The 15,769-nt window shown below is 41.1% G+C and overlaps 1 protein-coding gene across 1 annotated transcript; it reads left to right on the top strand.

Moving 5' to 3' along the window:
* Positions 1 to 249: 249 nt before the first annotated feature.
* Positions 250 to 13,069, top strand: WFDC8 (WAP four-disulfide core domain 8). The gene is made up of 6 exons (XM_019749631.2): positions 250 to 336; positions 4,298 to 4,407; positions 7,361 to 7,501; positions 8,687 to 8,854; positions 10,893 to 11,033; positions 11,981 to 13,069. Exons 1-6 carry the CDS (start codon positions 287 to 289, stop codon positions 12,115 to 12,117), a joined length of 747 nt encoding a protein of 248 aa, XP_019605190.1. The 5' UTR covers positions 250 to 286; the 3' UTR covers positions 12,118 to 13,069.
* Positions 13,070 to 15,769: the final 2,700 nt, after the last annotated feature.

The raw sequence follows: 15,769 nt of genomic DNA on the forward strand, positions 1-15,769 counted from the left end.
CACAGAGGTAATTATCCTCCTCGAGATTTCCTGCCAAGAGACTGAGGCTAAAGACGCATTCCTGGTTGAGTAGCCATGCAGCAGAACATGCCATGCCATTGGGATGAGGGAGATGTGAAGGAACTATTATGCATGGAAACAGGACTTGCAGCTGGTTGTGCTTCCGGGGGAGGGGGGACAACAGGGGGTCATGGTGGGGCTTTACCTATAGTTTCCAAAGGTTGTAACCTGGAAATTCACACTGTTCCCCCAGCTCCTGGATATCTGTAGATCTTTCAGTTGAAACATGCTCCTCGGTTTACTACAAAGAGAAACCTCTGCCATATGGGGAAAGAGGTAGGTTCAATGATCGGGTTCTGGAGAAACTCCTGACCAGCTGGGTTCATGAACCAAGGAGACCACTGGGTTTGATACATTGTCCTGGGGAAGCTGGGAAATAGGAAAAAATCTCCCCACCATCCTTCTAAGTGATTTAGATTCTTAGGGCTCCGGAAATTTAAGCTAATTCCTTTAATCTCTTAAAATATCTTGCAATCTTACCATTATACAAATATTATAATGATTAAAATAAAAACATTCACAATAGCAAGTGCTAGCAAGTATGTGGAGCAAGTGGAATTCTCATCTAGTGCTAGTAGAAATGCAAAATGGTACAACCACTGTGGAAAACAGTGTGGCAGTTTCTTACAAACACACACTTATCATATAATCCCACCCCCTGGTATTTATCCAAAAGAAATGGCAATTTATGTTCATATAAAAACCTGTATGCAAATGTTTGTAGGGGGATTATTCACAATTGCCAAAAACAGGAAACAACTCAAATGTCCATTAACTAGTGAATGAATAAACAACTTCTGGTACATCCGTACAATGGATGATAATTCAGCAATAAAAAGATACAACTAACACACAACAACATAAATGAACCTCAAATGCATTATGCAAACCTGCTATAAATATTAGTATTTTTAAAAACTGCTACATAACTTTGAAAAACAAATCAATTGAGGTCAAAATACCATACTAATTTGATGCCCACAATCATCCATTTAAAAAATATATGAAAAGTGCTTTGTCTTTAATAGTTGGAAATTTTAAAACACGGCTTCTTCTCCTTGAAGTCCTATTTCCTTTCCTCTTACCTCATAGACTTTTAATCTAATGCAACGTAATCTAATGCTCAAAAGTCTTTTTTATTCATGGCCCTTTCATACTGCTATGCACTGAAAATGTGTCGAAATGAAAATTCAATGTTTTAATTTACTGTGACCATTAGACTCTAGGAATAAAATATTTTCTTATGGATTTATTTTGCATTCTGTTTTTTATATAAGTAACATAATAATAATGAATATATAAATAAATTCATCGAAACTATTGATAAACGCACAAAACGTCACTGATAAATAAACAGTATTCTATAGGTAATGCATCTTTTAGTGACATGTAAGTGCATGAGAATAAAAAGTATTTTGTTATAGGTACGTCACTTGGTTCTTGGAACTTCTAGTAAGTTGTCAAAAATCAAATAAGACTGTAATCAAAAATTATTTTAATGATCTAATTTAAATATTAATCAAAGGCTTGATTAAACCGTCTTTCAAGTTTTATGAAGGCATAGAATTGGAAACCTCATACTTACAAAAGAAGTTGTTTCCTATTAGTTAGAATACTGATCACAAATCACCAGTGATTATCTTAATTTCTGGAAAGTTTACCAAAATGGCTTTACCAGCATTTATCAAATGATTAGTAATGTTGTTAATTATACCCATTACTCTTTTATTGAGACACCTTATTTAATCTGACACACTCTGTTAAGTGTTGGAGAGTTTGAATACTATTAACTTTGATAGACCCTTGATAATATAGTTTTTAGAAAATGCTGTTATCTTATTGCATGCTTTAAATATACGTATACATAAACTTTGATGCCAAAGACTTAACTCACTATACTTATGGGAAAATGTTAACCAAATCAACTGTTGACAAAGTCAGTCTGCAGTCAGTCAAATCAGACTTATTTTCTCCCACAAAAAGCTGACTTGAGTTTTTAATTGAAGTGTTTAAATACACATCCTTGCAGCCACCATAGAACTTCTGAATTCTGATTCGTGGATAGGGAGCTAAAGGCGCAGTGGTTCATCATGACTTTGTCACTTGAATGAAACAAGGTACTGACCCCTTAGTATTTCTTACCCACACTTTCTTTACTTTGCTCCCATGGGAAGCATCTTCAGAAAAATGCATTTTCAAATTGTTTCCCTTTTTGGAACTCAGAAGTTTTATACTTTAGAGAAATGCGAGACATACCATTTCCTGAAAATAAGACCTAGCTGGACAATCAGCTCTAATGCGTCTTTTGGAGCAAAAATTAATATAAGACCTGGTATTATATTATATTATATTATATTATATTATATTATATTATATTATATTATATTATATTATATTATACTAGGTCTTATTTTACTATAAGACCCGGTCATATTAATTTTTGCTCCAATGTTCTATCTGCTCTAATGTTAGAGCTGATTGTCTGGCTGGGTCTTATTTTTGGGGAAACAGGGTAAGAAGTAAAGAGAAGGACTTTTTGAAAGAAGATAGAAAAGGAGAATTGCAGACTACAGGCTCTTTCCCAGGCAGACCAATTTTAGGAAAAAAGTAAACGTGGAATTTAAGAACCTGGACATAATGTCCTTAAATCTATCTGTGCCTGTGAACCTTCTGGAAAAATTCTTTCTGTGTCCTCTGGGGTATGGATTCGCCAGCTTGAACACGATTGATTTAGTTGAATCCACTCATTTTTCAAATGGGTAGACTGAGATAAAACTAGCCCAAATTGACAGAGTGGAACCTGGACGTCAGTCAAACTCTGTTCATTCTTAGTTTGATGTCACTTCTCCAGCACAGTTGTCCTATGCCTCAGGTCTGTCCTCGTTCCCCAGGGCCCCCACCGAGCAACTCCTCCATACACGTTTACTTGTTACTCAGGAGCCATGTTTTGTAGTCTCTTGCTCAAATAGATTCGCCTCTAATCAAAATGGATTCACTCTGTTTTAAATTTGCCAGATTTAGCAAGTAAAAATACAGGATGACCAATTAAATTTGAATGTCAGATAAACAACAAATAATTTCTGAGTTGTAACTATGGTCCTTATATTGCATGGGATATATTTATACTAAAAATTATAACTGGACACCCTATATTATATTTGTAAATTATATTAATATGTGTCTCCCTCCACCCCCACCCCAGGAGCTCTGCTTCCTACTAAGTGACTACAGGCTAATTTGATCAACCAATTCTTAACACTGAGTTAGTACCTTTCTAGGTTAAAGGGTCAAATTTCAAATCAAAAGGTTGACTTGATTATAAGAATTTAAGGCACCACAGGATTTGGGGCTAATCTAGGGAAACTGAAGTTATGACATACATAGTCTTTGAGTAGGGAACTCAAAAGCTAAAATGGTAATAGGTACCAGTTTTTGCATTCACTATATTTGTTTACCAAATCAACTCTCGCTCACTCTTTCTCTCCTCTTTGCTTTCTGCCTCCCTTCCTTCCTCCCTCTCTGGCTGTTTTGAAATGCATTTATTCCAAGAGAGGTAATACAGTAAGGCATTATCAGTTCTTTACATCATAAAATTAAAAAATACAGAAAGGCCAGGAAAAGACTTGGAAAATAGAGGCGTGAGTGAGTGGGGGGAATTCATCTGTTCATATAGTTGTCTGGGAGTATCACAGGTATCCGAACTCCTACCTAGGCTTGGATGACACCAGAAGGAATAAGAGGGACCCCTTTGTTAAGTCAAGGTCATCTGGGATCTTTTATGCTCCTGGGCCCCTAAGACCCAGTGCAATATGCCCAGGCTCTCCTGAAATCTCATACCATCAGTTTCTTGTCATCAGTGGTACAAATAAAAGGTGCTCACTAGTGCCAGGGTTGCCCCAGGAGTGACCGTGGGCAAACCAGCCCTGCAACTATTGCAGACAAATCGCTGTGATCATTCACGTGTGGCCTCTCACCTGGGAGCCAGACAATGGGTGAGTGTCTGGGTAGACAACGTACAGAACTACGGCAGATTGTGGGGTTACTGAGAGGGTCCTGGGATTGAAAGTCCTGCCCTACTGGTCATGTGACTGCAGACAAACTCCTTCCCCACTATGATCTCGGTTTTCACATCTGTGAATGAAGGGAATTGGTGGATTATCTCTAAGGTTCGTCTACATATGCGTTGTGTCCCTCTCTGGCTTTGCCTAACCCCTGCCCTTCTTCTTATTCCTCACAGGCACCTTCCTCTCCACAGCTCCACCTTTTCGGGGAGGAATGTAACTCTCCTGCTGCTTCTCTCCCTCTCTTTGGAGGAGACATTCGCATCGCTATACAAAAGAGTGGAAAGTAGGTTCAGAAAATCTGCAGTCGCTGTTCCTTAGCAGGCGTTCTTGGGGACCGAGGGTTAGACATGAGGCAAGGACTTGTGTCGGCCGAAGCCACTTTTATTGTGGCTTCAGAGAACTAGCCCTACTCACCCACCCTGGGCCCTTCAAATCCTTGCCTCACCTGCTCCCCCCAAATTATTTTCCTAACTTTTCACGATATGTGTCTTTTCCGAGTTTAATTTTTTTAAAATTAATCAGTCATTAGACAGGAGCCTGAGGACAGAGGACCAGTGACGAGGCTGTTGAAATTGTTGGGACGAAAGGTTGGAAGTCAGGCGCTGACCTGAGGAAGTGGTAGGAAAGAGGGAAACGAGATGGGGTTTGGAGAGAGTTAGGAGACTGAACTGACCCAAGTCCATGCCTGACAGGATGCTGGCGTGTCAGAGAGGGAGGAGTGAATCTTAGGGTTCTAGTAACAGACTGGGGGACGATTGATGTCAAATATCAAAATGAGAACAGAGAGAAGAGGTTGCTGCTTCAGCATAGGGAGGCACTGGTTCAGTTTTAAACACGGTGCAGCAGAGATGCTTATGAGATGCCCAGTGCCATTTCCCCCAGGTGGTTGGATGTAAGTGCTTAGCCTGGAAGAGAGGATAGGTCTGGAGGGAGATAAGGGAATCACAGTTGGGATTGTTGTGGGAATGAATGTGCTCACCCAGGAAGCACGTGTTGAGTAATAACAGCAGAGGGCTGACACCAGAACTCTGGAGAGTGTCCCCAGTAACCACAGAGGAACCCCTGGGGTGTGTGCATCACAGAGGAGACCTTCCACATAAGGTAAGTGGCTGAGAACAGCTGACAGGGAGGAAGGAAGATTCTACGTGAGAGTTCAAGTTGACAGAGGAAAGGAGCTACAGTGACTGAAACAAAGGTTTAAATGGCCCCTGAAAACAGGAGGAGGCAGGACTGGCTCAGTTAGCATTGGTGAGACGGGAAGTTTGTCTTTATGATACCGAGCTTTCTATGCCTCTTAGTTCTTTGGAGGTGTTCCTGTGTGATTTGCTTAACTCTCCCTGTCCCCAAAGCTAGCACAGTGGTACCCAGGTGGTAGCCTATACCTGGCTGCGTCAGGACACCTGAGACTTTAAAAAATCTGAGCCCCTAGGCCTCATTTTCTAGAGCTTCTGATTAAGTCCATGATATATATTTGCTAAAAGATGACAGATGATTTGGATGTAGACTCCAGATTAAGTACCATATACTCTTAGCTTCAGGCCATCCTTGGAGGGCACGTTAGGGTGGGCTGAAGGGTAAGAAATATAGTTGGAAAGTACTAAAAGCCTCAGTGGCTAGTCCTCGGGGAAGATGTGGGGTGAGTCATGGATTGGAAGTCCTAGACCTGCCCTGAATTCACTGTATTACCCTATCTGACCTCATTTTTATTTTTAACCTATAAAATTAGGAGGTTGATACTAAGGGTAATGATGATGTTTCCAATTCTAAACTTCTGTAATGCCAAGACTCAGTAGTATCCCAAAGGATCGGGCCTCTCTGGTCAGGTTCCACTGGAGAGATGCCCAGTTTAGAGCCATGGAGTCCCGAGAAGCACTGCAGTAGTTCTTTGTTGCTGCGTAACAGATTGCCTGTAGGTGACAAGTCTGTCATGGTGCGTCTGGGTTCTCTGCACAGACTCTCACCAGGCTGATATCAACGTGTCAGCCAAGGCTGCAGTTTGCATTTGGGACTCAGGGTTCTCTTCCAAGCTCACTGGTTGTTAACAGGATCATTTTCTTGCAGTTGCAGGACTGAGGTTTCCTTGCTGGCTGTTAACTTCTAGCCGCCACCCTCATTCGCTGTTGGCACTTAGCCTCCTCCATGTTCAAGACACTAGTATAGTAACATGATGGATTCCTCTTATACTTCGAACCTGTCTGACCTCTTCTTCTCTACCAATCAGAAAAAAAACGAAACAAAAAAACAAACAAACAAAAACCACTTCTTTTTAAAGGACTCAATACATTGGCTCAGGCCCACTTTGATAATCTCTGCATCTTAAGGTTAACTGACTTGGGACTTTAATTCCCCCTACAAAATCCCTTCACAGCAGTACCTAAATGAGTGTTTGATTCAATAACCAGAGGACAGGAATCTTGAGGCTACAACTTTAGAATTCTGCCTACTATGAACACTGAAATCAGGAAGCCATGTTTAGCCCTGAAAAGAAAGGAAGCAAACCCATATCTGTTAAGCTCTGACCATGTGCCAGGCACTGTGGTAAGTGCATTACAGTCATCAACTCGCTTCATTCTTAGAAGCAGCCTATAAGGTAGAGATTGTAATTCTCGTTTTATAGGTGGGGAACTTATGACTCAGACAAAGGAAGACATTTCCCCCCCCAAGATTACTTAGCAAGTTGTGTTGGAGTCAGGCTCCCAAGCCAGATCTGTCTTACTTATAGTGCTCCTTGTGCTCCCCCATTTCCTGCCCCCTTAAAGGTAAGTGGAAAGTCATGTAGTGGGACTCAGGTTGGTTGTGAGCTCATAAGGAGTCAGGGGCCAAACTCAGGCCTCCTGACTCTTCTTTCCATGACATTTCCCCCACTCTTCACTAATTAATTTCCCCGTCAAGTAAGATACTAGAGACAGAAGAATTGGGCATTGAAATATTAAATTTTGTGGGGCGAGAGGAGCTCCTGAATTCAAGGCAAAGGTCTTGGTGCCTATTTAACCTCCTGCCCTGGAATTTAAGAAGCTTCTCCTTTAGTTCTACCTGGGCACAAATTCCTGATTCGGGTCGATCTAAATGGGCTAAGAGTGGTGAGAGGCAGACCCAGTCCCTAAATACAAACTGAGCAAGAACTGAAGATTGAAGGTAGAGAATAGGGCTGAGAGAGTTCCAACCTCTTCACTTTTGCCGTCAGAGAAGAGCTGAAATTCTCAAGGGATGTAAATTCAGACGTGTCTTTCTTGCAGAGAAACCAGGAACGTGCCCCAAAGAGAGGCTCACGTGTAGGGCTAAAGTTCCAGACTTATGCAGAACGGATATCAGCTGTGATGGATTTCTGAAGTGCTGCTCTTTTACCTGTGGGAAGAAGTGCATGGATCCCTACAAAGGTAGTGGCTTCCAGGCTGAGGGCAGGGGTGCCCTTTGAGGTGCCCTACTTCCGGCTCGGTCCAGGCCTGGCTGCACAATCCCCTGGGATGGTAGGGTAAAGAGGCCAGGGTTCAGGTTCTACCCCTCTAATTAGGCTCCCAACATTCAAGTGCACATTCACTGAATCACTGTATTTTGTACGGTGGCACATAGAAACCGCAGTCAGCTGAGATGCTGGGGTTGCTGACGGACTCTGGCCTCTACAGCAGTTCTCTGGTAACTCAAAGTACTGAGCATCTAATAATAGAGAACTGCGTGTTTCATATCGATTCATTCGACACATATCTATTGTCAATGCCCGCAGGCCTAAGACCACCAGGAACACACCTGGAGCTGAACAAATTGGGTTTCTTACTCATTGCAGTGAAGGAGAATGCTCACCATAGAGAACCTGAGGCATCTCAGTAAAAAGCTGCTAGAAAGAATCTACTGAAGGATTGAGGCTTAGACTGAGTAATTTCAGGGAGGGTCTAAGGAAGTGTGGATTTGTTCTAGGTTGGGTGCTGTCAGAAAGTGAGGGCGATTCTGTGAGGACATGAGTGAATGTTCTGTATCGAGAAGGCAGGCTAGAGGGAAGATAAAGCTGTCATTTGTAGAGAAGCATAAAACTCATAGGTGTTTGGTATTTTGTGTGTTTCACAGTGATCGTTTTTTGTTCTCACTTTCTCGTGGTCTCAGGGGGGACCTTATTTGCTGCAGATGTCCTCTGAGATTGTTTATGTCCAAAAGAGAAACAACTTGACTTAGCTGTGAACATAAGATCAGTCTCCAGGCATAAAGGGCTCCTTTTTTCCTCTCTCGGTATTTCATTCCTTCTGTGCGTCAGGTACTGTCTTAGGCACTTTGGGTATAGTTGCTGAACAAGTCTTTCCCTCCCAAATCTCAGAGCAGCAAAGAAGAAAGATCAGCTCCAATGTATTCTCACATGCTCTTTACTCGATTCTTTGCAAGGTGGAAATGATGCTCAGAGATGCTTTGCAACATAGAATATTCGTAATAGAGCTAGGATTAGAACATTGATTGACCGCGCTTGGCTTTTTCTGTGACTTCAATGGTAACACTGTGAACTATACAAAGGCAGAGGGACTGACCCCTCCCCTTTTTGTGACCTTTTATGTTCTTCCCTCTTTGCGTGCTGCCCTCAGAACCCTGCATGCTACCCTTAGACCCAGGAAACTGTAAGAATATGACACAGCACTGGTATTTTGACTCAAAATACAATTTATGCAAACCCTTTAAGTATGGAGGTTGCCAAGGAAATGCCAACAACTTCTTCAGCCAGGAAGACTGTACGAAGGCTTGCTCATTAACTGGTAAGAGTCATATCGTTGGCAATCTGAGGGTCTAATCTAGCTAGAACTAGAATACCAGCACAGTGATAGGCTCAGTCTTTGAGGTTAAACTGCCTTTGGTTTAAGTCTTAGCTCTGTCGTCCCTTGGCTGGGTGGTCTTGGGTCAGTTGCCTGCCTTTTTGAGTCTCAGTTTTCTTGTCTATAAAATGGGGACAATAATAGTATTTACCTAATGGAGTTGTGCCAAAAAATGAGATAGTGCACATAAAATGTGAATAAACTTTGGCCAGTGGGACCTGAGAGCCAGGTCTACCCCTTGGAAGCAGGTGTCTCCTCACCACATTGACCTGTGGAGTATGAGCAGAGGGCTCACCCAAGAATGAAGCACAGACAGGCCAGCTCTGGAATCTCATGTTGCAGGAGCAGAGCATATAGTAGGTGAAGAGTAGGATGGGCTGAAGGCGAGGATTGTGGGTTTATTCCTTAGTGTGATGACCATCACCAGTGATGCTGGGAGACAGGGTCTTACAGAGCTTAGGACCCAATGACCTGGATTAGATTCTACTTTTCCCACTTACTGCAAATGTCTTCACCTATTTGAGTTTCAGTTTTCTTCTCTGTAATATTTGAATAATAGCAAAGACCTTCTTGAGTTGTTGGTCGGATTATATGTGACCAAGGACACAAAGATTTGCCATGGTGGCTGTCCAGTAGTGTGGGCTCACAATGGAGATGGTGACCATTGATCTTCAGAATGCAGCCTGTGTGATTTACGAGGCAGCATTAGCATTTTGACCTCAGATACTGTGAGGCAGGCTGAAAAGTGTTCCATGATCACCATTTTACAGATGAGGAAACAGAGTCAGAGGGTAAAGTCAGTTGTCCAAGGATTCACAGTTGGGTCAGGGTAGAGCTGGAATTTTAATTCCTGGGCCACGGTGAGCCTGAATGGCCAAAGCAATCCTGACTTGAAACTAGGACCACAAGCTTCCCTTTGTGGGAGGTTGTAAGGAGTCACGCTGCTACGGACAAGACCACGCCCTGTCTCAGGAGCCAACGGTAACAAGAGCCCAGGGAAATGAGCTTTGGGAAATTTAGGTTTGGGCCTCACAGAAAACCTGACAATAGCTCTGAAAGTCAAACACAAAGTCGGTGTCTGAGTCTGACCTGACAAAGAAGAAGGAAAAGAAGCACTTCCTGCCCTCATAGAATTTGCAATCAGATGAGGCTCACAGGAGACAGGCACAAAATCTCGAAGAATTCATTTAAATCTTATCTGTGTCCTCGTGGCCCACAAAGTTGTATCTCCAGCCTGAATCTGACTCCCAAACTCCAACTGATTATTTAACACACACCTCATGCTTCACTTTTCTAAAACGGAACACGTTTTCTTTGCTCTCCCATCTCAAACCTGCTGTATCCATAGTTCTCTCTATCTTGGTTGAAAAAAACTTCTAAATCACCCTTGATGCTGCTTTCTCAATTGACATACATTAAGCTGGAAATCATTTTATATTTACCTTGAAAATAGATCCAGAATCAGACCACTTCTTACCACCTCAACAGCTGCTGCTCTGATCTGACGTGCCATAGTCTCACCAGGATTGCAGCAGTGGCCTCAATACAAGTTTCCCTACTTCTATCCTTCCTTTTTTATACTCTATTATCAACACAGCAGCCAACACAATGATCCTTTCAAACTATGAGTCAGATCATGTCATTCCTCATTCAAAATAAAAGCCAATCCTCTAACATGGTTTATCTTAATTTGTATAGATTTCATATAATTACTCCTATTTTATAGAGAAGGAAACTGAAGTCACTCATTTAGTGGCAGGACTGGGACTTTATCTTGGGGCTTCAAACACCAATCCTAACTCTCTTTCTACTACATCTCATGAAACGGCGAGGCATTTCATTCCTCCACAGCCCGCCGGAAGTGGACAAGGTAGAATAAACCAAGTCACAGCGATGCTAGTTTTGAAATGAAGGAAAAGCTGTTTGAAGGGTGGTGGGATCGGGTAACGTTTGAAGGAGCTCATATCTGCTCTTGTTTTAGAAAAGAAAGGAGTGTGCCCACTCTTCCCTTTCAAGAACCGGATGGAGTGTTCACCTTCGTGTAAGAGTGACAATGATTGCCCTGAAACTGAAAAATGTTGTGACTCCACGTGTGGCTTTGTTTGTATCATTCCCTGGACAGGTGAGGACTGGGAAATATTTCCCAAAGTCTACTGGGCTGAGGTTGCCATGCTGTTTCTTAGGTTGACCTTAGAGGTCTTTTGGGAACCTTTCCCCTTTTAATGCCCAACCAGTGTTCTCATGTCACCCTCGTGATCTTGGGAGACTATTGTGCTATTCTTCAAAGCCAAGCATGCATGGTTACCACGCCCCCATTTCTCCCCATGAAAACTTATTTATTCTGAGCCTCATTCTTCCATGGCTTACAAGATGACAGTATTCACTTATTTATATAAAAAAAAATCATAACCATTGGGTATATTCCTAAGAAGCCCTTATGTCTGCCCAGAACTTCAGAACGTGTACAACATATTCACGTCCTGTAAGGTATGCTGGGGAAAAGATGGGTAACAAAATGCTGTTGGGATAGAAATGAATGCTACAGACTCTAATGCTAGTACTCAATCCCCCACTGGCTGAGAGGCGATGGTTGTGTCCCAGAGATTGTCAGTGTTTTGAGGTACAGCATGGCATGATGGGAGGAGTCAAAGACTTTTCAACTTAAACTTTTCTACTTGTTTTCAGCGTGGCCATGGGCAACTCACTTCTCCTGATATGGTCCTCACATTCTACAGTTTATAAAACAAGGAAACTTGGGATAATTTCTAATACTCCTTCTACCTCTGATTCTCTGGGATTAGCTAACCCAAAATCCATTCATTTTGTAGGGGCAGGCAGGAATACTATTAGATTTTATAAGTCAGAGATGGCAAGAGGTTTTGATGTTCCTCAAATTATTAGCCATAGAAAGTTGATACTTTGCCTCCTTCACTCTATTTTTACTCTAGGGGGTCGAGTAAGAGGCTTACTCAGAAGAAAACCCTGTTTACGGTTCCCAACATTCCCCACATTTGTCTCAAACTATGATCAAGTATTTCAATGTCAAGTGTCTTATTTTATCTCATAAAGTCAAAACAGGTCTCTGTCCACAAAAGTTCACCTGTCCCAAGATTGATAAACCCAAGTGCCTGACAGATGAGGATTGCCCATTGGAAGAGAAGTGCTGTTTACATTGTGGACTAAAGTGCGTGGAACCTAGAGATTAGATAGTAAGTCAAAGACATTTTCATCTCATTTATTTTTACAGCTTATTAATATTCTATTTTATGAATATACCAAGATTTATTTATCCACTTTCCTGACAGTATACATTTGTGAGATTTCAGTTTTATGTTATTTGTGAACATTGATTTTCATGAATATTATTGTCTAACTCTACTCTCTCTTTTTTTTTTTTTTTTGTAAGTAACTTGATTATTGTGGTTTTTCCCAAGGGCTGTCTGACTTATGGTGGGACCTTACCGTTGTCATTAATGCATTACAATAATGTGTAAAAATAAGTCTTTTTATATACTTGTTTGCTTATAATATACTGAATTTCTAGAATTATCAGAAAAAATATTATCATTAAAATAATTGTGAGTAGCATTAAAAAAAACTATCAATTTTGTCTTGTATCCAGCTACCTTGCCAAATTTTCTTATTAAGTATAACTATATGTAATAAAGTTACTTTGATTTTATATATGATTATATCATCTGAAAATACTGATAAATTTGACTCTTATTTTTTTCCAACTACATGACTTACTCTGTTTTCTTGTCTTTTGTTATGCAGAACCTCTAAAATAATGTTGAAAATAAAGGTGATGGCATCCATCCTTATCTAGTTTTTTATTTTGAAGTCAATATCTTCTGCTGTATAAAATGATATTTGTTATTGAGTTTGGGATAAGCGGGTTTGATCACACTTGAGTTGTTTCTTTTTTATCCATTTATATCTGCTATTGGAAATTTCTGCTGAATTTTAGCAAATCCCTTTTAGGCATCTAGTTATATAACTTTTCTCTTACAATTTGTTGGCATAATATATTACTAAATGTTCATGTGTTGAACCATCCTTGCATTCCTAGAATTACCATAATTTTATTGAGGATGTACTTGTATTAATACACCTTTGGTTCTTTGAGCAAATAATTTATTTAGAATTTTCACATCTATAGCCAAAAGAAAAATAGGTCTATGACTTTTGTTTGTTTTGCTATTTGCATCATACTACTTTCAAAAAACTAGCATGGAAAAATACTTGGGAAATTTATCTACTTTTATGATCTATAGTATTTTTAATGATATATTGATTCTCTGTTCCTTGAAGGTTAGACAAAACTCCAAAAGCATCTAGGTAAGGCTCCTTCTATAATGGTATATTATTACTAATTTTTTTTTGTACTTCATCTTATAGACTGCACAGGCTCTCTACCTCCCCTTCTGTAAATTTTTGGTCTTTTATATTTTGCTAAAATGGATCCATTTTTTCTCTATTTTCAAATGTATTGTTTCAGAGTAGTATAAATTATTATCTGTATAATTCTTTTCATATTTTAAACTTTGGTTATTGTTTTCATTCATACATTCGTGTTTCTATTTCCCCACCTATGCACCAACCATTCAGTCCATTTACTCACCTATCCATCCACTCACTTAGCCCTCTAATTGACATATCTTTCAACTTCTCCATCTTCCCACCCATCCTTTCACCCGTATATCCATCCATTTACATTTTCACTCATCTTTTTTCTCCTATCCAGTTGCCCAATTTAAATCCAGCATTTCTTCCATCTACCTATCCATCTTTCATATGCACAAATTCTCTAAGACCCATCCACATACTTCTTTATTATTTCTATACCCATCTTCCCTCTATCTACCTACCAATCCACTCTACCTTCCATTCAAATAGCTTCCATCAATAGACCCATTCATCCTCTCACTAACCTAACCATCCTTATGTCCAACCCAATCCACTTCTTCACCCAGCCATTCATCTACCCATCCTACCCATTTACGCATGCACCCAAATATCCATGCTCCCCTCACCCATCCTTCTTCTTATTTATCCAACCGTCTTCCCATTCATCACAATATGAGTCATTCATTCATCCACTTATCTACCTACCAGTCCCCCATCCACCTTGCTCATCCAGCAGAATGTACTGATGTTTATTCTGGGCCTATTCACGTTCTAAGCACTAGGTTCTCGGTATAGATTTGTTCAATGGAAGCTCAGCCTTTATTGGTGGAAACAAACATGAAATTCAGTAATACAGTTAGATGCACAAGGAACAACACAGAATGCCAGTGATAGAAAGTCACAGCATATGACAGGTCTCGGTCTAATGAATAAGCAGGAATTCATTCATTCATTTCCAGGTAAAGGACATCTACCTTGGTGGTCTTTGGAGTCCCTCATTCTGAACCCAGGATTGGTCCTGGAACAGACGTGTGGCTGAGGCAGAGGTAGGACACCACGACCATCAATGAGAGGAGATAAGGAGTGAAGCAGGGCCTAGTTGGGACCCCCATAGTAGAGGCCTCCAGCGCCCCTGGCCCCACCTTTCCTTGACCTACAGCTTAACAATAGATGATCCCCACTCTGGCTTGAGCTCAGAATGTCCCGTCCCAGTTTCCTGTGTTAGAAAATTAACCTGAAACTTATGATTAATACCCTTAGGCTTATTATTGCAACCTCTAAGGTCTGGCATTCTTTTCAGGCTACTCCCTTCATTGTTCCTGAGTTGCTGACACCACTGGAAAACCACGTTGCCAGAAGGAAGGCTCCATGCAGATCCAGGAACCGTCACATAGCCTCTGTAGAAATGACTAGATTTTCCCTTAAATACCCTAAGCCGGTCTGAGAATGTTAAGGCAGTTTTTGAGGTGTTAACCTGCTGGCTTCTCTCAGCTCACGGCAAACATTTATCCTATCGCCCAACTCTGTGTGGATCTGTTGGCTGAGCAGCACAGGGAGTACGAGCCCTCTGGTTTCAGGAGGGACAAAGACCCAGGTGTATCCTTTCCCAGCCTCCTCCAAGAAATTAGGTAAGGGAAGGGGCCTAAAACATCATTCAGTCTTGGCTTCAAAGACATAAATTTTATCTCACCTTCTTGGAAAGTGAGATCCTTACGTGGGACTGGAAGTTAGGCAAGACAGACTGGGATAGAACAACAAGAAATTCTGAGTTTTCATTTACTTTCAAGAAAATTTGGAGAAAAATTCACCATAGTTGGGGGCCATGGGAACCATTTGGATATTTACAGACTCTGGGGGTCTTTAGCCTCTGTCTTCACTAAAGACATCACCTTGATTCTCTTTAGACCCACTATTCCTCTCTGCCCCCAACTCCATAATAAAGTATTATATCCACACAAATATCAGAAGATTCCCTAGGAACCTGTGGCAAGAACTTAGACACTCAGCTTTCTCTTAACTTTATCACTGACACTCACTTGCTGGGTGACATTGAGTTACCATCTTCACTTCTCTAGGCCTTATGATCCCTCTCCATAAGATGAGGAAATGGGACTTGATGGGCCCTCAGAATCCTTCCCCCTAGATCTTTCGCTTTTCACTTCCTCCTGGGCTGAGTTTGGGAGAATGAGGATGGTAGAATAAGAGGGACCGTGCTCCTTAAGACGTCTTGGTTGTTCATAGAAATTCTATTCCCCAGTCTCTTTGCGGGATGTCGTGAAGTGGGTGAGATGGGATTCTGTAGTTTAAGTGCCTGCCATGAAGCTTTTGATGGCCAAGGCATTTATTTCAAGGCCATCCGTCTCGAATAAACATATTACCAGATGTATGTCACTGCTATCAGCAAAAAACTCAATCAGGAACCAGGCTACTCTGATTCATTAAGTTCCC

Source organism: Rhinolophus sinicus, linkage group LG13 (genome assembly GCF_036562045.2).
Source record: "Rhinolophus sinicus isolate RSC01 linkage group LG13, ASM3656204v1, whole genome shotgun sequence".
In the NCBI taxonomy this organism is placed as follows: Eukaryota; Metazoa; Chordata; class Mammalia; order Chiroptera; family Rhinolophidae; genus Rhinolophus; species Rhinolophus sinicus.